Raw genomic sequence first — 24000 nt, 5'->3', positions numbered from 1 at the left:
GCATATACTTGTACGAACTATGAAGTCAACTTTTTCTATTTCATTTGCAATTTTATACAGCTGAATTAGGTCACATCTTTTTTGTTGCTCATCTAGAGTGGTATGATTGAGTTTGGTTAGTCTATCCTCATAGTTTTTGTGCTTTATCTTGCTTATCATTTTGGTTGCTGGCTGTTGAGTTTTTCAAGTATTTTTATGTCACTTTTCAGGTGAGGAGATCAGGTATGGATGGCATGCTCGAGATGAAGTCTAATGTATGTTGAGTAGAGTAACCTCCATAACATTACCCTTCTAGCGCAAAATGATTTTTTTAGTCTGCCAAGTACTTGATTTGATCTAGCTGCTACAGCTTTTACTTGATGCTTAACCATTAGGTTGTTTGATGTTAGGACTAAGTCATGTTCAGTAATTGTTGTAAGCTCAATTTGATTGTTGTCTATGTCAAGCATTGAGTAAAAGCGCACTGACTTATTTGAGTGACTAGCATGAATGACTTTACATTTGTCAAGGTTGAAAAACATGAGCCACTTTTTAAACTATTTGACTGCAAGATCTATGTCTAGTTGTAGTTTTATTGCATCATATTCTATTTTGATGACCTCTAAGATCTTACTGTCATCTGCATAGGTCTTTATATGGTGCGTCATGTTGTCTGTAAGGTTGTTTATATAAATCAGAAACAAAAGTAGACCTAACACTGAACCTTGTGAAACTCTGCTTGTAACAACTCTCTGTTTTTGTTTTTTTAACCAGTCATTTATCCACTCCAGGAGTTCACCATGTATGTCATATGCTTCGATTTATAGAAGAAGACGCTGGTGAGGTGCTTTGTCAAATGCTTTTTTTTTTGAAAATTCTGAAATAGTGCTTCCTTTATGATGATACATGCTACTAGTAGATTAGTTGTACAGCCGCATCTTGGAAGAAATTCATGTTGAGATTTTATGAAGAACCTATCAAGGCAAGGAGAAATTATAAAGAACTTTTCAAGGCAATTTTTTATAATTCTGTGTATAAAACATTCCATTATCTAACAGGGTACCGATGTGAGAGATACTGGTCTGTAGTTCGAGCATTTCCTTTAGCTTCCATTTTTAAGAATATAGGAGTCTAGTTTGATAGCTTCCATAGGAACTCTGTCTTTTGCCTTTTGTTTTTTCATCTATGTGGTCAAGTTCATCAGTATTTAATAAATAATTTTAGTAAATAAATAATTTTAATAAATCTAGTGTGCTTGATGATTTTTCTTCTCTATTTCTGTGGTAAGTGGGGAAGTGACCATTTGTATGAAAAAATGTTTGTTCAGACATTGCGCATCAGTTGGATGTTTGTTTTGTATATGTGCAACCGTTGCTGTGCCTCCATCAGTCTCAAGAACCTTATATGTTGTACGGCTGAAGTTGAAATCACCATATATTAGGACAGGTGAGCAGCCTAGTGTTGACTATTTTACATAGCTGAATCAATTGATTTGATGATTTGTTCTAAGACTCCCACATTATCATACTGTTGGTATATACAGCCTATTAAGATAGATTCATTGCTTATCACTTGCCATATTTGTTTGGTATCTGTTGGTTTGAGTTGATTCACTTTTGTTTTATTTGCTGGGTATTACCTTTTATGTAGATGGCTATGCCATCTCTAATTCCTCAGTTTTTTTATGAAGTTGGTAGCCAGAAAGTTAAGTGTTTGACGCGTAGCTGGTTTGAATTAAATATATCCAAAACGTTATTCATTAATTATTTATTATTTTCATATTAATTTACTAAATTCATTACTTATTAAATTTTTTTTAGTTTTCTCAAAACATGAGAAAATGACATAGGCAATAGTGAAATGACTGTGACAGTATAAAAAAAATTTAAGTGGTAAAAAAATTTAAATGTAAATATTTTGTTGTTGTTTTAAGAACTATTATTTATTTTAATAAATAATAAATATATATATATATAATAAATAAAGATAATAAATATAATGCATTTCTTTGCATGCAAAGGCATGCAAAGAAATGCATATACAGAGGTCCTCCTTCTTTGTTTGATGATAATTATAAAAACTAAGAATTTTATTAAAGTCTAAAAAATTTATTAAAATGCACTTTTATCATTTTTAGTTAATTTTTTATGCGTTTAAATCTAATATATTAATTTTTAAACAATATATATTAAATATTATATAATGTTCAAGTGTGTCGGCGGGCATATATATACTGAGGAAGAAGAGGACATGGCCATCTCTCTACTTTCTCAGTTCTTTTATGAAGTTAGTAGCCAGAAAGTTAAGTTTCTGATGCATAACTGGTTTGAAGTAAAGTCTTGGTTGATGTAGTGTTAGTGGTGTTGACTATGGTTTTTGTAAGGAGTTAAGGATTTTTTTCATTAATTCTTGTTGCTGCTGTTTAATGTGATCTGATTGTTCTTCACTAATTTAAACACACTTCTTGTTATTGGCAGATTGGGCTGTGTCAATGCAGCGCAATGATCCTGTCTGTGGATGATCCGTTGAAAGGGTTCGTTCAGGTTTTATAAGGACTTCATTCTTTCGCTTCTATACATTATATAGTTCATTAAAAGCTTCTTACTCTGCAGCTGTTCGGTCTTCTCTAATATATACTCCTCTAAACTCTTCATCCTTGTGAAAGTTGCCTTTAGCCAGAGCGTCTAGTTTTACATCTGTTGATTTGAACACAACTTTTATTACACCAATTGGATCTTAGTTGTCCAAGTTCATGTTCTGGTGATTGCTTGACTAATTTTTTTTTGTTTTTTTGTATTAACAAATGTGAATAATTTCCTTGTGGTTTACTTTAATTGCTTCAAGAAACTGTTCTACAAGATCTTCATCACTTCTATTTTCAAACTCTTTAATGAGGGAGTTATAATACCTATAATGATGGAGTTGAATATAGTAATATTTGACTCTTTTCTAATTTTTATTTCAGTTGCTGCCAAGTGTAATAATTGTGAAACTTATTCTTCTAAGTTAAACTTATTTAGAATTTATTTTGCTTCTTTTACTTTCTTGTACTTCATCTTTTTCAGAATGACAAAAAGATAAAATGACAGAATGACATCTTTCTTGCACATTGCCAAATTAACTTTTACTGTTACTCTGCATCACTATCTTTTTGATTTATTTTTTGCCATCATTTTTTTTTTTGAGTTTTTCAAGTTTTTATTATTGCACAATATATTTTGCATCTGCAAACATTGTATAGTTCAAGAATACTTTGTTTCAATGCCTGTGAGGACATGACTGAGTTTCTTTAATTGCTCCCATTCTTTTTCGTACATGCTCAAGATTAAGTGGTCTTCATGCTCAAGATTAAGTGGTCTTCAATTTTGGCTTTATGTTACCAGTTGATTTGCTTTTCTTTTTTTAGAGCTGAGATTCTTAGTTTCCAGTTTAGGGGGGCATCCATAAAATTCCTACGCAGTAAAATGAAATGATTTAGGACCCCCATTGTACACAACTGTATAATATCAACAACCCCAATTTTCTATACATACATACGCATTATTTATTACAAATTAAACCCCTCTCCAACACTCTTTTTTTTTTGTAAATATTTAAAGCAAAAAACTTGAAGTTCAACATATAATACATAACATAATATTAATTTACATAACATAATATTAATACATAACATAATATTAATTTTTTAAACTTGTGAAATTTTGTTTTAAAAAAAAGATTGTTTTTTTTTTAATATTTTTATTTTTTATTTGTTAGGATGTTTTAATCTGTTATGTTGTTAAACCAAAAGGTAATTTTTATTTAATTTATTTTTATTTTACTCAGATGTTGATAAATACAATTTTTTTTATAATATTGATGAAGAAAAGCTGCATGTGTTTTTGTTTTTTTTACGTGGCGCTTCTTTACTGGTAGAGCATATGCTACAAAAGCCACTTTTTAAAAGTACTAACAGAAAGAGCATTAAAATTAGTTTGCCCAACTCTTTACCAATCCATGTGACATTTACACAAAACTAGCTGGATGAGTTTGCCCAACTGTTTACCAAGTGAATCTATTTGACATTTACGCAAAACTAGCTGGATGAATATATAATTGTGATAGATGAATGTCAGCTAACTCATGATAGTAACTGTTACAAAACATTATTTAATAAACCGTTAATGCCCTTTTAAGCTTAACAATTTTCGGTTACATTTCAATAACATCTCGATCATATAAAAAAGTTATCCAAAAATGCCATCTGCTTGCTCTTTGGGTAAATTTTGTTTGTGTCACAAATTTTGTCTCAATTGTTTATATGTTAATCCTTTTTTTTTTTTACATAAAACAATAATGAATAGTTTATATAAAACAAACATTTAAATTAAACAATTGTTGTGAAATGTGTTTTGACATATTATGAACCAACAGGTTAGTTTAAGTTGTACAACTAAATCAAAAAAGTATCTTTTGAGAATGAGGTTTTTTTAAGAACAGAGAATGAACTATATAGAGGGGATGTTAATAAATTTGCTGTGGTTAATCTATCTACTCTGCAATTAGAATTCTTTTGTACCAAACTTTTGTTTTTTTCATATATAAACCTAGTTTAATTACATTTGGTACAGTTAAAACTCATACTTGGTTAATGTTTAATTTATTATTAGGTATTGTTTCATTGTTGTTTAGACATTCAAGTAGAACAACTCGCAGTACCTTCGTGTATAAAACATTTTAAAGTTATTGTAAGTTATTGGTTAATTTTTTTTTTGCTTTTTTTTGTTTGTTTATTTGTTTCTTAAATAATTTCTCAGTAAGGTCATTAGGAACTGAAAGTCAAATTTTTCCTAATGATTTTAAGAGTTAGCAGGTTGATGTCAACATTTTAATACACTTAAAGCAGTTTTGAGTGTCAAGTTTTTAGTTTTTTTTTAAACCAATTAAAATGTACGTATGTAGAGTTTAATAAATACAGCTGTGTGTAACCTTTTTTGGAATACTTTTAATATATGGAATATTTTATTTTAATATATACTAAGTGATATTTCTCTGATCGATTGTGATCTGCATCATCAGGTATAATAAATAAAAGTCATTACAAATATCATTGTAATAAAAACAAACCGTTAAAAAGATAACATTAAAAAGACCATAATAAAGTACAAAAGCTAACGACAACTAATTCAAATGCTAACAACAATTAATAAAAAAAGGCCCCAAAGTCTTTGTTGTCACAGTATTACCATCAACCCTATTATAAACTTTTACACTACCCCCCCCCCCCCCCCCCCCCCCCCCATGCATTATTTCAATAATAACTGGAGCTTTTTCAATGAATATAGACAGATATAAGTTAACTATATCAAAAATTGAACTTCATTGGTATCTTTTTCTATTGCCTTCAATAACAAAACTATTTGAATTAATAAGTTTATTTTTGTTTTTAATTAGTGTTGGTTATACTAAGATATTCGAATATTCTATATACTAAGATATTCAAATATTCCATAATGTGATATGTTGATTGGTAATACAGCAGGACGAGTTGTGTAATTTTTTTTGAGTTTGTATGCTTTAATCATTTTGTATATTCTAGGTAGAACACAATCTTATGGATACATTTTAAAATATATAGTTATGTCTAGCTTACCTCTCTTTTCTTAATTTACACAGTTGCTTTTAAAATTTAGTATTGAGTTTGGGTTTTAGGTTATAATCAGTTCTGCAATTTTTAATTTGTTTTTTTAACTTTAGAGATGCGTCCTCTTGATACAATAATGCAAAACCTGTGCCTTTATCATAGGGATCCTAATATCTGAATTATTTTTTAAATTTGTTTATTGGAAAGAGTTTGTTGTTTAGTTAAATTATCTTTGAATCTTAATTTTAATGATTTTGTCTAAATTTTGAAATTTGTCTAAAATTTTGTTTTATAGATTCTGCCTGTGTTAGTTTATCCAATTTTTCAAGTCTAAAAGTCCACATTTCAATATTAGTAATAATGTTCTTATAAGTCGTTAAGTCCACATTTCAATATTAGTAATAATGTTCTTATAAGTCGTTAAGTCCACATTTCAATATTAGTAATAATGTTCTTATAAGTCGTTAAGTCCACATTTCAATATTAGTAATAATGTTCTTATAAGGGGTTTTCATTTGTAGTAGCGCAAACTTTAAACCTGAATATTTGAACCTAGATTGAATAGCTCAGTTGTTGCTTTATCTAGAGTAACTTTAGTTAAATCAAGTATAGCATGTTTAACAACTTGATTGATTGGATCTATTTTAGGTGTATTTTTTATATTAGATGTAGTTTGTAATCTGTAATATTTTTCTTTCATTTTTGGTTTTTTCACAATATATTGGTTATTTTTGATTTGTTAGTTATCCTATCATTTAGCTCATAGTCATGTAATAACGAATTGGCTCATAGCTGTGTAATTGTTTATTCTGAAGAAATATATATAAGTCATCAATTAATCTCTTGTATCTTTTTTGTTATTCTTATGTATATATTCTTTGCTTTGTTACAAACACATATTTCAAAAAAGTTTATACGCAGCCCTATTTATTGTATTCTAAACTTATTCTAATGTATAACAAACAAGAAACTTGCTAAGATACACACAGTATATATAAAAACGTGTATAAAGTTTTTTTAGATTTTTTGCTCCATAGGCACGGCAGATTGTACATTAGGGTTATGACTTCTTGACTTTTTGTAAAATCATTAATTTCCTGTGTCATAAATCAATGAACTTTTACTCCATAGTAATGAAAATGGATTTCATTCTGAATAATTTCAAAAAAGGTTACCCACAATATAAAATTTTTAAAATAGTATAAAAGTAGTATTTGCAGGCAGTAGCATTATTTCTGAAACTTTCTAGGATTTTCTGTAGTCTTCTAGAAGTTTATGGAAATTAGCAAGATATAGACTATATAAGCTGCCTGATTAAGCAACCCTAATAATAATATATGAATCTGTATTCGGCAGATGGCAGTCAAAAAATATTGAAGTACAATAGCACTTATATTTATTATTGCTTTTCAGAAATATATTCAAGTATTATCTTCAATCATAATGTCCAATAAGAAAAGTGCTTCCACTACTGAAATAAACAAAACCATCTAGATAGTGAATCTCATAAGATTTTATGAGTCACATAAAAAAAGAAGTGCTGTACCGGAAGATAACAGCAGGATACCACTCAAAATCCAAGTTGTTGGTTGCTATCTGTTTCTGGGAAAATCTTTCAAAGGGAGACAAGAACACATAAAGCAAGTTGAGAAAGAAGTAACAACTTTATGGCAAATTAAATTTTCCACATTTATCAATTCAAGTCGTACAAGCAAAGCTGGATCAAGTTCTTAAGATGTAAGATAAATGTGTAAAAGTTATTTTGTAATGATGATATGCCTGACATAGTTCATATAAGAACTTGAAATCCTTTTGCCATCCAGGATTCTTGTCTGTGTTAACATCATCTGTTGCAACAAGACAGTAATCATCCTGAAGAGAGACAGTTTTCTATTAATTTGTCAATGGAATTTCATTAATAAATTTGTAGAAAAAATTTAAAGATAATTCATGCCATGCTTCAGCAGGAGGTCAAGTACATAATGTTAACAGCCAATATATTGTTTCTTCTAAAAGCTCTTGCTCATGACATCATTCTGTATGAGCTTTACAATTCCGTTCAAAGACCAGTAAGACCAGCGGTCATGTTGCAAATTATCAAAGTATGCAAATATTTTCCCAATCATTTCCCAACTCATCAAGCTGATGTAGTTTCTTGTAAATGGCTGCGGCAGAACCATATTATGATTTTTATGAGTTTTTAAGGATGCACTGTACATTAGTGAAATATCTAGAATTTTCCTCTTGAGCAATTCTATATCCGTAATAATAATTTTGATTCTATCCACTGAGATCCGTGTGATATTGGTTAGCTTTTTAACAGATGCAATCCTTGGATCTTTTTTCTGTTAAGAAGAAGGTAGATTCTTTCTCCCAATACACCTGTTTAAAAAGTTATTAAATGTCTTGCACTTTTTTTCCTTTTGTAAGACTTGCAATCTTGCACTGAAAATAAGATTTATCATAAATATTCAAAAATATTTCACAGTGCTCTAAAATATTCCATAATATATATATTGTATATTTGCTCCTGAAACAGAAAATAAAATAAAACAATAATAAAATAATTACATATAGTGAACATGCCCCACACTGGAGCGAATTGACACGGTATAGCTGGGATTGAAACAAAGAGAGAGAAAATTAACGGCCACATGTAAATGCCTTGTTTATAAACAAATCAAAATAGTGGACTGGAATGTGCTTAAAAGCAGTCTAAAATGTCATATAAAAATTAAATGTGAAATTGAAATTGATAGTCAAACTGCGCAATGTGTGAACAAAAGTCTTCCTCGATTGTAAGAGGTTTTAGTTTCATAAATAATGTCTTTAACATGATCCAGTAAAATATTTTTAATGGAAATTGAACTAGAAGGTATTTTTTGTCCTTTGGCTAAAGCAATTTCTCGTAACCTCTTACTTTTAGCAACTGTTAAATGAAAGTCCATCTACTGCAATGAGATCTGTTAGTATATTGGTAATAGTATCTTATGCTTGTACAAAATTTCTGACATCTATTTTGGGATGAACTTTAAACTGCTTTTGTAGGATGTGATAATGGAAATTCTATTTTATGCCTAATCTTTAAATGCTTTCGCATAACACTTGTGCAGCCTCTTTTGATTGTTACAATGACGTTACAAGTTTTGCATTGAGCAGTTTTGTTGACTTAACACATTAAGCAATGCTCCTAAACAGGAGCAATGCTTTTAAATTTTTGGAAAATTATTTTTCTAAATTGCTTTGAAATAATTTAATGCTTCAAAGTGCAACAGTTTAAAACTTTGTGTAGACTATAATGGTACTTAACATCAACATTTTAAAAGTAATTTTATAAAAAAATAACCGAAAACCGAATACCCTAACAAAATAGATTCGGATCCGGATCTCAAAAAATCCGACTATGCTTTAATTAGACCAGTTCAAAAGAAAATTTAAATATTTAAGTGGCTAAATGTTTAAATGTTGTTAATTGATGAAAAAAATGATTCCTTAAAATTTCAAAGAATTATTCCAATATTTAGTAAGAGCTCAATTAACTTTACTTTTCAATTTAAATGTAGTTCAACCTGGTAATCAAAAGAAGCGAAATAGTATATAACTTTCAAAAATAATAATCGTTTTGTAAAAATATTTAAAAAAAAAGTTTTTAATATTAAAAACTTTTAAAAATGCACTTTCTTTATTTTCAGCTAAAAAGCTATAGTTTTATAGTTTTTTATAGTTTTTATGCAATTGAATCTAAATTAATGCTTTTAAAAATGTTTTTTTCCAAAATGTTAGTGACGTGTTAAAAATTAAATTTTGTTTAAGCTTGTAATTTTGAACTAATCTTTCTGCAATTTTTATTATTATACAATTTTAAACTGGTTTAACACATAGTTAAGTTATAACTTTTTTTGTTGTTGTTAGGAAACCGTTTTACGAAGGTGGATTCCAGAGAAATATAGAGAAACAAAAACATAATCTTCTAAATTATTTTTAAGATGTGCCAAACTTTTTTTCTATTTTAAACTATATTCCTATCGTAAATAAACATATTTGTTGAAATAAGCATGTTTATTTTTTGTGTTGAAAACAAATACGTATGTGTGTGTGTGTCTATATATATATACATATATATATATGTATATATATATATATATATATATATATATATATATATATATATATATATATATATATATATATATATATATATATATATGTATATATATGTGTATATATATATATATATATATGTATATATATGTGTGTATATATATATATATATATATATATATATATATATATATATATATATATATATATATATATATATATATATATATATATATATATATATATGTATATATATATGTATATATATATGTATGTATGTATATATACGTATGTTTGTATTGATGCTGTTTTGAAGTGCGTATACTATTAAAAAAGTGCTTGATGAACTGAGTCAGAGCTATAATGTATATTATATACATTATAGTGTGTATATATATATAGGGATGTACTGGGGTTCCGTTCCGAATTTGTGACTTTTAAGTCATTCCGGATCCGGCCGGATTTATGATATTTCAGCCCGGAATGCCGGAATTTATTTTTTTATTTAATTAAGACGTGTGACACAGACTGCGTAAATTAAGTCAAAAAATCATTGTCCTACAGGGCCATGAAGAACTATGGGTAAGCCTAGGTAAAAAAAAATACAAAATTCTTAACAAATACAATGTAATTTTAGGTAAAGCTACAGTTTAGCGCTCTAAAATAATTTTATTTTTTCGCTTGTTGCGCTCTCGTAAGTAGAAAGTTAAAACAGAAATTTTAATTGAAATAGTAAAAGAAAAAGATTGCTGCATAATGCCAAATCCCCATTCAATGTAGCAGCACTTCCTTGTAGAAGAAGGTTATAAGTTAGTCGATGTAGCAACACTACCTTGTAACAGCAGGCTATAAGATAGTCGATGTATGTACTAAAGCCAATAAATATTCTTTGTTTGTTAAAGTCACCACTTTGAGCAAGTCTCCACACGAAAGCGCAACAAGCGATAAAATAAAGTTAATTTAGACCGCATATCTGTAGCTTTGCCTAATTTCATTTGCAGTAATCACTTATGTAAAGATTTCTAAAAGTTTAGGAATATTTTGGTGCAAAAAGAATTGCTATCCAGTTTTGGGCAACAAAGAAGCTCTATTTTCATCAAAAATGTTACGTGACAATAGTCTCATTTTTAATGTTTCTTAACTTTTAAATAGTTAAAATGTATAGGATGCCTAATACAATAAATATTACATATATATGTATAAATATATGTTTATTATAGGTTATATATATATATATATATATATATATATATATATATATATATATATATATATATATATATATGTATATATATATATATATATATATATATGTTGTTTTGTATTATAATAATAAAACAAAACTCATAGTCGTAAAAGAGTGCTCAATATTAAAAAGATATTTCAAATAGAGCGATATATATATATATATATATATATAACGAAGAAAAAATAACTTTTTCTATGGTACTTAAATTTCATGTCTATACGGCAATCGTCTGCCAGTGAATACAAAATCAAAAACAAAAAAAACCCGCTAAAAGTTACAAAATACTGCGTAGTAGGATCTTTACGTCGCTAAAAGACATACTTGATGGCAACCAAAAAAGGAACAAAATATTAATTGATCATTTATTTAACAAGTTTTCACCTTTATATGCTAAAATAAGGAATTTTTCGTATAAGCAAGGATTGGAAATTTTTGACGAGGAGTTTTTTTTTTTTTTTTTTTTTTATTTCCCCAAGACCCAGAAGGCCGCTACAGATGAGGAGGCTACTTAATTGTGGTTATAACCCTCTCTCAACTCTATAACTCCGAAACACGAACCTTGACGAACAAGGCCGCTGCGCGGAGAAACAAAGTGAGCGTGGTACTACCAGGGACGTGGTGGGGATCGAACTCGGAACCTCTCGCTTATGAAGCGAGCGCACTACCACTACCGCATTATAGTTATAAGGATTGCAACATTTCACAATTTTCCACTTAATTAAGGGTGTAAACATTTTGTCTTTTATGTCCCAAATATCTTTAGACAACTCGGTATCATTTTTATATTTATTAATGTTAAAAAATTTTAGGTGATTAGCATACCGAGATTTGAATGGAGTTTCACATAAGCCAAAATATACTTTTTATTTGTAGTCAGGTTTATTTGACAACACGGTGGCTTGATAAACGATGTTCTTCGTCAAGCACTGATTATTTATGGGGCAGATGAATTTGTTGACACAGTTGCATGTTTTGCCCGCATCTTTACCTTGGCTATATAACATCCTATTTATTATTTAATATCCTGTCTAGTATTTTGTAATTTTTAGTGGGTTTTTGATTTTGTATTCAATGGCTGGTGATTGCCGTATAGGCATGAACGGTTTGTACGGTTGTATTAAAGCGCATAAAAGTGAAAGAGTTATCCAATGCGAATAATAGTTTCGACAATCGGCACACGACCTCATAAACTTTGGCAACATCTTGTTGAGATAATACAACCAACTTTAAATAAAAATGAATGCCTTGTTAAAAATTCATTTTCGTTTGTATCAACAGCAAAAGAATGGTTTATTAATGACGAAGTTCAAGTGTCATTTGGTGTTATTAATTTATACCCATTAATGCCACTTTATAAAGCAACTGTTACAACTATTGATATGCTAAACAAAGATAGAGATGACATAATACAACGAACTAAATTATCTTTAGTAGATATTCATAAACTAATTGATCTCTGTATTAGTAAGTGTTATTTTTTTTGGAAAGACAAAATATATATTATAAAAAAACTCTGGTTCAATAGGTCTATCCATAATGGTCGTCATGTCAGAAGCATATCTACAACATTGAATCTAATGCTATTCAACAGGCTTTAAACGTCAATATTGCACCAAAAACTTATAAACGTTACGTTGATGATAGCCATGCTTGATTTACTAATATTGACAACGCAAATTCTTTTTTAACACTTTTAAATTCACAAGATAAATCAATCCAATATACATGCGAATACGAAAATGCTTAACACCGAATAAATTTTTTAGATATTTGTATTTCAACCAATCACTCCCTTCACAAATATGTGTTTTCCATACAACCGTAAAGATGCATTACAAACGTACTTATAAAAACGAAATCGTCTATTTCACCGAATATCGCAGTTGGTATTTTTAAAGGTTTTTTAGCTCGAGCATTCAAAATTTGTTCAGAACATAACATTTAAGATGAAATTAATTTTCTTATTAAGATTTTTACTGAAAATGGACATTCCTATAAACAGTATTCAGATATTGCTAAAAGTTATAAATACTCCACAAATCCATCTTGTTCTCAAAAAATTGATACCTAAAATCTTGTTATTTTATCATGGGTCCCAAAATTAAGCCTTGTTCTTAGAAGAGAATTTCGTAAAATTGGTGTTAAAACAGTCTTCCGTTTTGGTAATCCCTTGATCAATATATTTTGCCGAAACAAGTCTAAACTGCCTCCGAATAGTTATCCAGGAGTGTACCAACTTAATTGCACATGTGGTGCATGTTATATTGGTGAAACAAGAAAAAAGATTTCCACACGAATTCAAGAATATAAAAATAATGTTACAATAGTCAACTGGGAAACATCTGGAATAGTAGAATATTCACAACATTGTGATGGTAAAATAAACTTGGAGAACCCAAAAACGCTTTCTGTTATTTCAAACAACTACACAAGAAAAATTCGTGAAGCCATTGAAATACAATGTTCAAAATTTAAAGAAGCGTTTTAAATTGTGACAATGGCAATCTGGTGATGACTCACCATTGGAAACCATTTTTTGTAAAATTAAAAAATGTTGAATATATGACGTTGCAATGACATCATTTGGTTACGTTCATTATAATTTTTTAAACGGCTTTATTAGTTTGATAATGGCTCTCACTATATGGAGCCGAAATATTACTTAAAAAAAGAAATAAATAGTATGATACCGTATATGATATTTTGATGCTTATAATATAATCACACATACTATTAAAGATGTCACATAAATATTATAAATGTATATTGTATGTGTGATATTTATGTAATTATAAAATGTATATGCAAATATTTATTTACAGGTTTATGTTTTTATATAATTTATTTTTAAAGTTTTAGCCAGTATTATTCACATAAATTTGAAATTACAAAAAGTGATATATAACATTATAACACGTATTAAAATATTATATTATAATACATATAAAAATTGAATAATACATAATAAAAATTGAGGTTTAAAATTGAAAAAAAACTTCCTAAAGTCTTGAAAAGTACTTTATTTATGCAACGCTTTAAAAATAATGCAATTTGTTGTTTTAATGTCATAATATGACATTATTACAATACTATACTGTACATTATTATATTACAGTACTGCTTAAGAACTTTATTTATTCAGTTGATTTTTTTAAATGGATTTTACCCAAATCAATCTGTTAAATTATTCATGCAAAATTTTAAAAATATTCTTAACATACATACCCCATTATAACATTTTACAAGAAGACAAATTAAATCTCAAAGTAAGCCGTGGATAACTCAAGGCATTTTGAAGTCAATTAAAATAGATAAACTGTACACAAAATTTCTCAATCATTCGTCAACTATAATAAAAGAAAGAACATTTAATTTATTTAAAACATACAGAATTAAAATCAGTTATTTATTAAAAAATAAGTAAAAAAAACTTTTATTCAAATTTCTTTCAAAACAATTTACACAATATGAAAAATACAAGGAAAGGAATTAGAGAAATAATTAATATTAACAACAGCTTCACAAAAAAACAGTCTATTAATCTTATGATCAATAACAACTGAATTATCGATAATAAAACTATTGCTAATTCATTTAATGATTATTTTTTTAAATATATCAGTGAATATTTCTGAAAAAATTGAACCTTCAATTAATAAATTTAACAATTTTCTTAAAATCCCAAATTTTAACTCATTTTTCCTTTCACCTGTAACAGAAGAAGAAATTGAAACAATTATTTCCGTGATGAATGATAGAAAAAGCCTTGGCCCTAATATTGTTCCGACTTCAATTCTTAAACTATCTTCAAAAATCATATCTGAACCAATCTCTAAAATGGTTAATAACTGATTTAAAAAAAGAATTTTTCCTGACGTTTTTAAGATTGCTAACATTATTCCAATTCACAAAAATGGGTCAAAGCTTGAACGATCTAATTACAGACCTATTTCTTTGTTATCCAACATCAGAAAAATATTTGAAAAACTATGCATAAAAGACTGTATAGCTTTTTTGATACCTTTAATTGCTTTCATAAATTACAAAAATGGATTTAGACGTAACATTCTACTACACATGCCCTAACTGATTTTACAGAAACGTTAAGAAATGCCCTTGATAAAAATAAGTTTGTTTGCGGTGTTTTCCTCGACCTGCAAAAAGCATTCGACACAGTCAATCACGATGTTCTTCTTGCCAAATTACAATACTATGATGTACGTGGAATTCCACTTAAATGGTTTAAATCCTACTTAAATAACCGGCTTCAATACGTTACAGTTAAGGAAACATCCTCATTAACCAAAACTAAAATTTCAATATTGGGGCCTCTGCTTTTCCTTGTATACATCAACAAACTAAACACCTGCATTAATAATGTTTTAACATACCATTTTGCCAATGACACTAACCTGTTAATTGTTAAAGATTCGCTTGAAAAAATGCAATTAAAAACTAATGAGGCCATATTTTCTGTTATTAATTGGCTTAGAGCAAATAAAATTTCACTAAACGCTACAAAAACTAAAATAGTTGTCTTTAAAACCAAAAACCAAAAAAACAAGGAACAATGCACATTTGACATTAATGGAAAAGTATTAACTTTGTCGAAAACTGTGAAGTACCTTGGAGTTTGGCTGGATGAGAGTCTTTCTTTTAAGTACCATCAAACTTACTTACAGACTAAGCTAAGCCGATCAGTTGGAATGTTAGCCAAGATCAGACATTTCGTAAATTTTGAAACACTTATGAGTATTTATCATGCCATATTTGGATCGCACCTTAGGTATGCGTGTCAGATTTGGGGTAAAAAAAAAGGTCCTTTAAACCAACTAGTTTCACTTCAAAACAAAGTCCTTAAAATTATTCACTTTCAAAATTTCCTATTTGACAATGTTTCTCTACTGTATAAATTATCTAAAATTCTTAGGCTGAACGACAATATTACTTATTTAAATTGTTTATTTGTATGGGATTATCTTCATGATAAACTTCCAATTTCCTTCAAGAACTTTTTCCTTTAAATATGTAACACACATTCTCACTTCCTAAGATCCTTTTTATGCAACAATATCTTTGTAGAACTTACTAGGACAATAAAATTTGGCAGCGAATCAATTAAACATCAGTGCACTAACGCTTGGAACAATCTCCCTCATTCTTTTAAAACTGAAAACTCAATTTCTCGATATAATTTTCTCAATAAATTAAAAAAAAATTTTTTGGATAGCTAGTAGAATAATAACATCAATAAAAGTAATATATCACTGTTAATCGTCTTATTAAAAATACTCTCTCTTGTATATTTTATTTATTTTATCTTTTTCTTTTTTTTAAGAAACTTTACATTAATATATACCTTTTTTGTCGTCCTTGTACAATGATTGAATGTATATGACCGTAAGCATGTGTGGGTATGTGTACAAATTTGTGTATAGGTGTATGTATGTGTGTTGTGTGTTAATATGTGTGTGAATGTGTATGTATATGTATGTATGGGCGTAAGTAAATAAGTATATTTAAATATACCATTGTTATTACTATCATTGTTGTCATTATTATTATCTTTATTTTTATAAATATCATTACTTTTTAATAATACCATTAATTTTATTAATATCATTATTTATTAATACCATTATTTTTATTGTTATTAATACCATTTTTATTATTATAGTTATTATTAATGTTATTATTATTGTTAACATTATGATTTTTAGAGTTGTTATTATTTTATTCCTATGTTATTATTCATTATTATTAGGTGTTTATGCATTATTAGTAATTATACTATTTGTAAACATCCTTGAATTGTAAAATCATGTAATTCAGATATATTGATTGATTGAAATGAGCACAGAAGTTACGGGCTTTATTTCATTATAAAATCAAAGCTTTTTTTCCGGTATATAAACTAAAGTTTTTTTATATCCACAATTTTTGTGTGGTTGATGGGTAATACAGTTGAATAAGCCTTATTATTTGGTAGCTGAAAGTCCTCCATAATGTTTTGTAAAATAATATATTGAAAAATGTAAATTATCAATACAGCAAAATACATACTGATTTCAATTTCTTTTGGTGCATCAGAAGAAATTGAATGAAACCTCACAGTATTTTGAAATTGTAAACATTTTGTTAGGTTTTGCTCCATTTTTCAGACTCATTGCTTAAAATATGTTCTCATGTAAAACCTGCACCACCATGCGCCATTAACAATAAAAAAATTTTAACAGTAAACTTGACCGGATTTTTTGAGGAACTGTTAATCAGAACATTTACTCCATCAGTTTCATAATATCTCTTTACTTTCCTTAGTTTTCTTCTTTGTTGAATGTAAGGAATGAAAGTATCTAGTGCTAGATTGCATTACGATCATATTTAAAAAAATGCCTAAAATGATAGTTAAACTTCAGAACAACCAATATTTAGAGTTATTATTTCAAGTTAATGTTCAAATAATACGTATAATTGATTTAAAACCTTTTTTTTTTTTTTTTTTTTATTAAGGTATACCAACATTAAATTAATTACAAAAATAAACAAAAAAAAACCATTTGAGTTAGGCTTTTTCTTAAAAAACAGAATTTTTTTCTATTTCTGCACAGATTAGATATTGCACCTAGAGAAAATCGTATATATGAAATTTTTATTGGTACAAATAATGAAAAAAATGCATATATAAACTTTTTAAACAAATGACTCTAAATATAAAATAATCAAAAAAGACTTTTATTTTGATTGCTGTTTGCACATCCTTTGAAGCTAAAAATACAAAAAAGTTAAATCAAGTATTTGCTTTTGTTTAATAAAGAAATTGAAATGCTATAATTAGTTACCGACAACACCATCAACAAGGGTTAGCTACTTTGAGTGACCATTATTTTTCTTGCCAGATAAACCGAGGCTGATTAGATAACTTTGCTTCCCACTAATGACACCAAAAGATCGTTTAAAAAATCCATTTGTACCAAACGATTTGCTACATTTGCTGAATCTTACATGGTCAATGGATATTTTGTGACCAGGCACTAGTTGTTTCTGAATCTTACATGGTCAATGGATATTTTGTGACCAGGCACTAGTTGTTTCTAAATACAAGGTAAAAGTACTATGAGTATAATAAAAGGTTAAATTATTGTTTATTCAATTTTTCAAAATTTTGTCTAACATAAAAATATTTTTCTCTACTAAATCAGTTGGGTACTTTCCAAATTGGAATGATTAAACAAACAGGCAATTCATTATGGCTTGATTTAGGAACATGATTGTCATTAAAGGAATTTTTACTAATTATGCTTTAAGTTGATCTGGCTTTTCAAAAGAGTTGAGATTGTGAAAAGTTACTGTATTAGACCTTTCTGAATTGTTGGATGCCTTCCACCGGCTACTTATACTTTTATATTAGCCCTTTTTAAGCATATTTATGTTAAATGTTTTTATAAAAATCCACAATACAAAACAATCTTGATATAGCCACTATATATAATTTTTGTCTTTCTTTAGCAAAAGTTCAATATATTTTTAATGCTTATGTTCATAATATATGTGCTTTTAAAGACTTTATTTGAGTATAAGAACAAATTTTATCTATAAAAATTCTACAGAACTTGATTAATTCTGTACAACTTTTACAGGAACAAAATAGTTTTATAGAAATTTTATTGAATTTTTTGTCCCATTTGATAACTTAATGGAAAATCCAATTTGAGTTTGATTTATAATAAATCAAATGCTAAAATTAAGCTTTTAAATTTTAGATGCTAGGTCTACATATTTCGTTAATAAGCTTTTTTTTGTAAATATAGGTCATAAATCAGTTAAAAGAAAAAAAACATTTTACAGTATTAAATTTGAGTTTTTCTAGTCAAAATAATAAATAAGTAATAATAAATATTATATACTTCTAATAATAAAAATAACCATAATAACAATAATATAGTAATAACAATAATATTAAACTAAAACAATACTAATATTGTTATTAGAATGTTAGTAATAACAATAGCAAAAAAAAAAAACGCCAATAATAATAATAACCCAGTAAACACACTTTAGTTGGTCCAACTGACGGGCCAGTTTTGGCTATAGTTGGCTAACAGTTGGCATGCCGTGCCAACTATTAACGACTGTGTACTGTGTGTTTTTAATTCGTAAAAGTTTCCCGTAAGTTTTATAAATGTATTTATAATTATATTTTATGTAAATGTTTAGTTGTGTGGTCTAAGTAAATAAAGTTATTTTAATTTGAAGCAAATTATCATTTATTTTTTTTATTTTAAACGCTTTTTTACCTTTTAATTAAACTTTTAAACTCAAACTCACCTTCACCTATAAATATAACCGTTACGCTGGTAAGTACAAATATTTTATTTTTATCCATTAGTTACACATTCAGATATAAATTTTGACATTTATTAGAGTTTCTAATTTAATTTTATGATGATACCATTGTTGTAGTTGTATTAGACATTTTAGCTCTATTTTAACTATTAATTAGAGTTAAAATACAGCTAAAATGTATATGTGCCTATATAGTAGTATGTTTACGTGTGTATTTCTGTATATATATGTATATATATATATATATATATATATATATATATATATATATATATATATATATATATATATATATATATATATATATATATATATATATATATATATATATATACAGGGTGTGCCAGAAAAAGTGGCACGGTATTTTTAGAAGTTTTTTTTTAATTGCAAAAATGTTTGAAATGTTATTTTTTGTTCTTTTTTGCTAGATATTAGTGTTACACACTGTGTTGCATCATATAGGTGTTCATGCTATGGTAATAATGGTATTGTATTTAAGATTAATGTTATATTTGAATGTTTTATTGCATTTCAGAATAACTTGCAAATAAGCAAACAAGATTTGGTTGCAACTGATGCTATTTATCATGAAAAGCACTGGGGTGCAATTCGCATTTGTAAATTCTTTGCAAATAAAAATTGGAGTATTCAATCAGTAAATTGTGTATTACAATGTATTCGACAGACATGTGTTGCCGATAGACGAATTGGTAGTGGGAGGCGCCTAACTGTTAATACACCAGAAAACAGAGGCACTGTAAGCCGTTTGATAGTTAGTCCTGTTGGTTCACCTAGGAAACATTTATCGCCAAGGATGATAACACTGAGAACTGGAGTATCACATTCATCTGTTCATAGAATTATTGAATCTTTGAATTTAAAGGTGTTCAAAAGACAATGTGTTCAGAAGTTGACTGATGCTCATAAAGAATGGCGTATAGTATGTTACCAAAATTTGTTTGATAGATTTCCTATTCGTCAAGTTCAGAACATTTTCTTTACAGATGAAAAGATTTTTACTGTGGAAACTCCAAAAAATACTCAAAATAACAGATGTGCCTAGTGAAAATCTTTGCAATCCACAGAGTCATTTCTCAAAAAGTGTTATGGTCAGTCTCGGTGTCACCATCAACACCATAAAGGATTAATTCATTTCGTTGAACCAGGCACCAAAATTTTTGAATAACTTTTCAGTTGAACATTCTAGATGCTGTAGTTATTTGTATATTATTCAGTACTCACAATTATGCTTCAATTTTTCACATTTTTTTTGTTAGTGTTTATTTTTCAAAAAATAAAAAATAACACTTTTTCTGTCACACCTTGTATATATATATATATATATATATATATATATATATATATATATATATATATATATATATATATATATATATATATATATATATATATATATATATGTATATAGATATATTTATATATATATATATGTATGTATATAGATATATTTATATATATATATATGTATGTATATAGATATATTTATTATATATATATATATATGTATGTATATTAGGGCTGTTCATGTGAACACAGGAAAAAAAAATTTTTCTCGGATTTGAATGCATAGTTGTTTATTTTGTGCCATTTGACATAGTAATTGACTGTGGAAAAAATCTTTCCAATCAGATAATGTTTAGGGGGTGCTCAATGACCATAAAGTTTTACGAAAAACGTCAAAAACGTGTAAAAAGTTCCAAAGTTCCAAAAATTTCTAGAACCTGGTTAGTTAGATTTTTTCCACTGAAATATTGTCTGATTGCGTGCTATATAGATTAATTAAAGTGCAGCAGATTAACTGTCATCAGGGTACCAGACTAAAAAATGTCTGCTAGTGTTTAAAACAACTGTGTTTATATCATTTTGTTAAAATTTGTATTCATAATTTTAATACTATTATTTAACTCAATTTAGAATTTGTTCAAACAGAATAAAAAAGTTTACAAGTATAAATATTATTTTTATTTGGAATTTCAGTTTGACAACAAATGTATTAATATTTTGATAGTACCTAACCTTAGTAACCTATTACAGAAAACTAGCATGGTAGTCTGGTAGTGTATTGTTTGTTAATAAGTGCAGATAATAATAATTTCTAATTTGAAAATATTTATTTAATTTCTTTAGTAATAATTATTATAATATATTGCTGCAGCTGCATAAACCAACAACTGAATGATAAGTTTGTATAATATGGTATTGAGTTTTGATTTTCTCATAATATTTCGGTTATCATTGAAATGGCAGCATCATCTCGTGTTGCTATCTCTACACGACTTCAAACCAAAATCTTTTTAATTGGACAACCAGAGCCAAATCTTCCAGATAAAGTTCTTCCCTTAACATCTGATGTTTTAAAAACATTTTTTTATCATCTTAATTCAACCAAAAAGTCAGTGCCTGAAAGTGCCTGAGAGAAATCATTTACAGACACCATTGGCCTACTTTTTGACATTGCCCACAAGGATGCTGAAACCATGATCAGAATTGAAGAAGATAAAGAATTTTTATTGGATCAGAGATGTCAGAGAAAAATGGTGATGTTTGGAGAGGACAAAGAACTTTCAAAATTAGAAGAAAGAAATGAAGCAAGGAAACAAGCAGAGAGAGAGAACGAAAGCTAAAAGAAGAGCAAAGACAATCTGGTGCGAGTGCAATAGTTCCTGTTATTGAACCTTTACATGACAAAAGTTATAGTGATGACAACGATAACGATGCTGTTGATAATGACAAAATGGTTGATAGAGATTTTGAGATAGAAATCCCTGTTTATTACAGACAACAAGTCAGTAAAGCAAGTTCTTCAGGGTCAGCTGAATCAAGTTTAGCAAGTACTCCAAAACGACAATGTATCTTAGATACAATTCTTGACTCGCCTGATGTTTCATCAACATTAGACAGAATTAATCTATCTGACACAAAATTTACTATACTAGCAGCAGCAATTGCAAGGGCTGGTGGACAGAACCTCGATGATGGATCATTGTCACGTTCTACAGTCCGTAGAAAACGAACCTATCATCGATCAAATATTGAAGCCACTGTTCGAACTGAATTCTGCGATTTGGACAAACCACCATTAATCGTCCACTGGGATGGCAAACTGATGATAGATTGTACAAATTCTGCAGCCCCTAAAGCAAATGTTGACCGGCTATCTGTAGGTGTGACAGGTCACAATGTTGACAAAATACTTGGAATAGCAAAACTATCAGCTGGAACTGGAGAAGCCCAAGCAAAAGCAGTTATTCATCTGCTTAATTTCTGGGACATAATTGGTGATGTTATTGGAATGAGTTTTGATACTACAGCCTCTAACACTGGCTCCAAAAATGGTGCATGTGTAGTTCTAGAGAAACATATAGGTAGAAATTTGTTATATTTCGCTTGCAGACACCATGTTCATGAGATCATAGTAGCAGGAGTGTTTGGATCACTATTTGGACCATCATCTGGTCCCAACATACCTCTTTTCCAGAGATTTCAGCAATATTGGCCCAAAGTTAATCAAGGAAATTTTAAACCTCTGGATGACATTCGAATGAAAATACCCCTGGTGCAAGAACTACAAAATGAAGTGATTGCATTCCTCAAAGAAAACCTGCATGTTAAAATGCCAAGGGATGACTACAAAGAAATCATGGATCTCTGTCTGTTAATACTTGGAAAACTGCCTGATCAAGAAGAGAAAAATTATCATTTCAAGATCCCTGGTGCTTATCACATGGCTCGCTGGATGGCCAAGGTTATTTATTGTTTTAAGATTTATTTATTTCGTGAAGAGTTCAAGTTGACCACAAAAGAGGAAAAAAATCTCTGTGAATTTTGCTTATTTGCTAGTCTGGTTTATGTAAAATCTTGGATATCATGCACAAATGCCAGCGATGCTCCAGTTAATGACTTGTTTCTGTTTCAGCAACTTAAGCAGTTTGCAGTTGTGAATAAAACGATTTCGGAAGCAGCAGTCAAGAACTTTCAAAACCATTTGTGGTACCTTTCACCAGAATTGGTCCCACTAGCTTTGTTTTCAAACAAACTTCAAACGGAAGAGAAGTTAAAAATGATTTCCAACATGAAATTTCACGGTGAGAACTGGTCTGAAAGGTTGATCAAATTAAAGAACATTGAAAGTCTAGAGAAGAAATCTCTGGACATGCTGGTGACATCAGTTTCAGCAAGTGCGTTGCGGTCAATGAAGGTTAATATTGATTTTCTGTTCAACAACGATCCAGCTACCTGGAATGATTCCCCAGAATACCAAGAAGGAAAAAATTTAGTATATTCATTGAAAGTAGTAAATGATGCTGCCGAACGATCTGTGGCTTTAATGTCGATGTTTAATGAATCGATTACAAGGAATGAATCTGAAATGCAGAGGTTAATTCAGGTGGTTGAGGATCACAGAAAGCGAGTGCCAGATGCCAGAAAGTGTACTCTGAAGAGTTATAGTCCTCGCTAGCATTAACATTGCACGAACTATAACATTACGATAATTAAATGTTAATTGCTCATATGTTTTTTTGTTTATAATTCGTATTTTAATCAATGACAAAGAGTCAAAAATCCTAGTGTTTTATTTTGGAAAAATTCTGATATAACAAAAACCGCAGAACTTTAGTCGTATTGCAGTATTTTATTTCATTAATTTCTCTGCTAATAAACCAGTCTAAAGTGGATGTGGATT

The 24000-nt window shown here is 28.5% G+C and overlaps 1 protein-coding gene across 1 annotated transcript in view; it reads left to right on the top strand.

Moving 5' to 3' along the window:
* LOC100197875 (tRNA-splicing endonuclease subunit Sen2) overlaps nucleotides 1–9655 on the top strand; it is a 44371-nt gene extending 34716 nt beyond the window's left edge. Inside the window, exons 11-13 of the mRNA XM_065801258.1 lie at nucleotides 3736–3769; nucleotides 4651–4706; nucleotides 9515–9655. Coding sequence (XP_065657330.1) covers nucleotides 3736–3769; nucleotides 4651–4706; nucleotides 9515–9568 — 144 coding nt within the window. The 3' untranslated portion in view covers nucleotides 9569–9655. The remainder of the gene's footprint in view (nucleotides 1–3735; nucleotides 3770–4650; nucleotides 4707–9514) is intronic.
* Nucleotides 9656–24000: the final 14345 nt, after the last annotated feature.

This window comes from Hydra vulgaris, chromosome 07 (assembly GCF_038396675.1).
Source record: "Hydra vulgaris chromosome 07, alternate assembly HydraT2T_AEP".
Taxonomy (NCBI): Eukaryota; Metazoa; Cnidaria; class Hydrozoa; order Anthoathecata; family Hydridae; genus Hydra; species Hydra vulgaris.
This window is presented reverse-complemented; position numbering and strand designations above follow the sequence as displayed.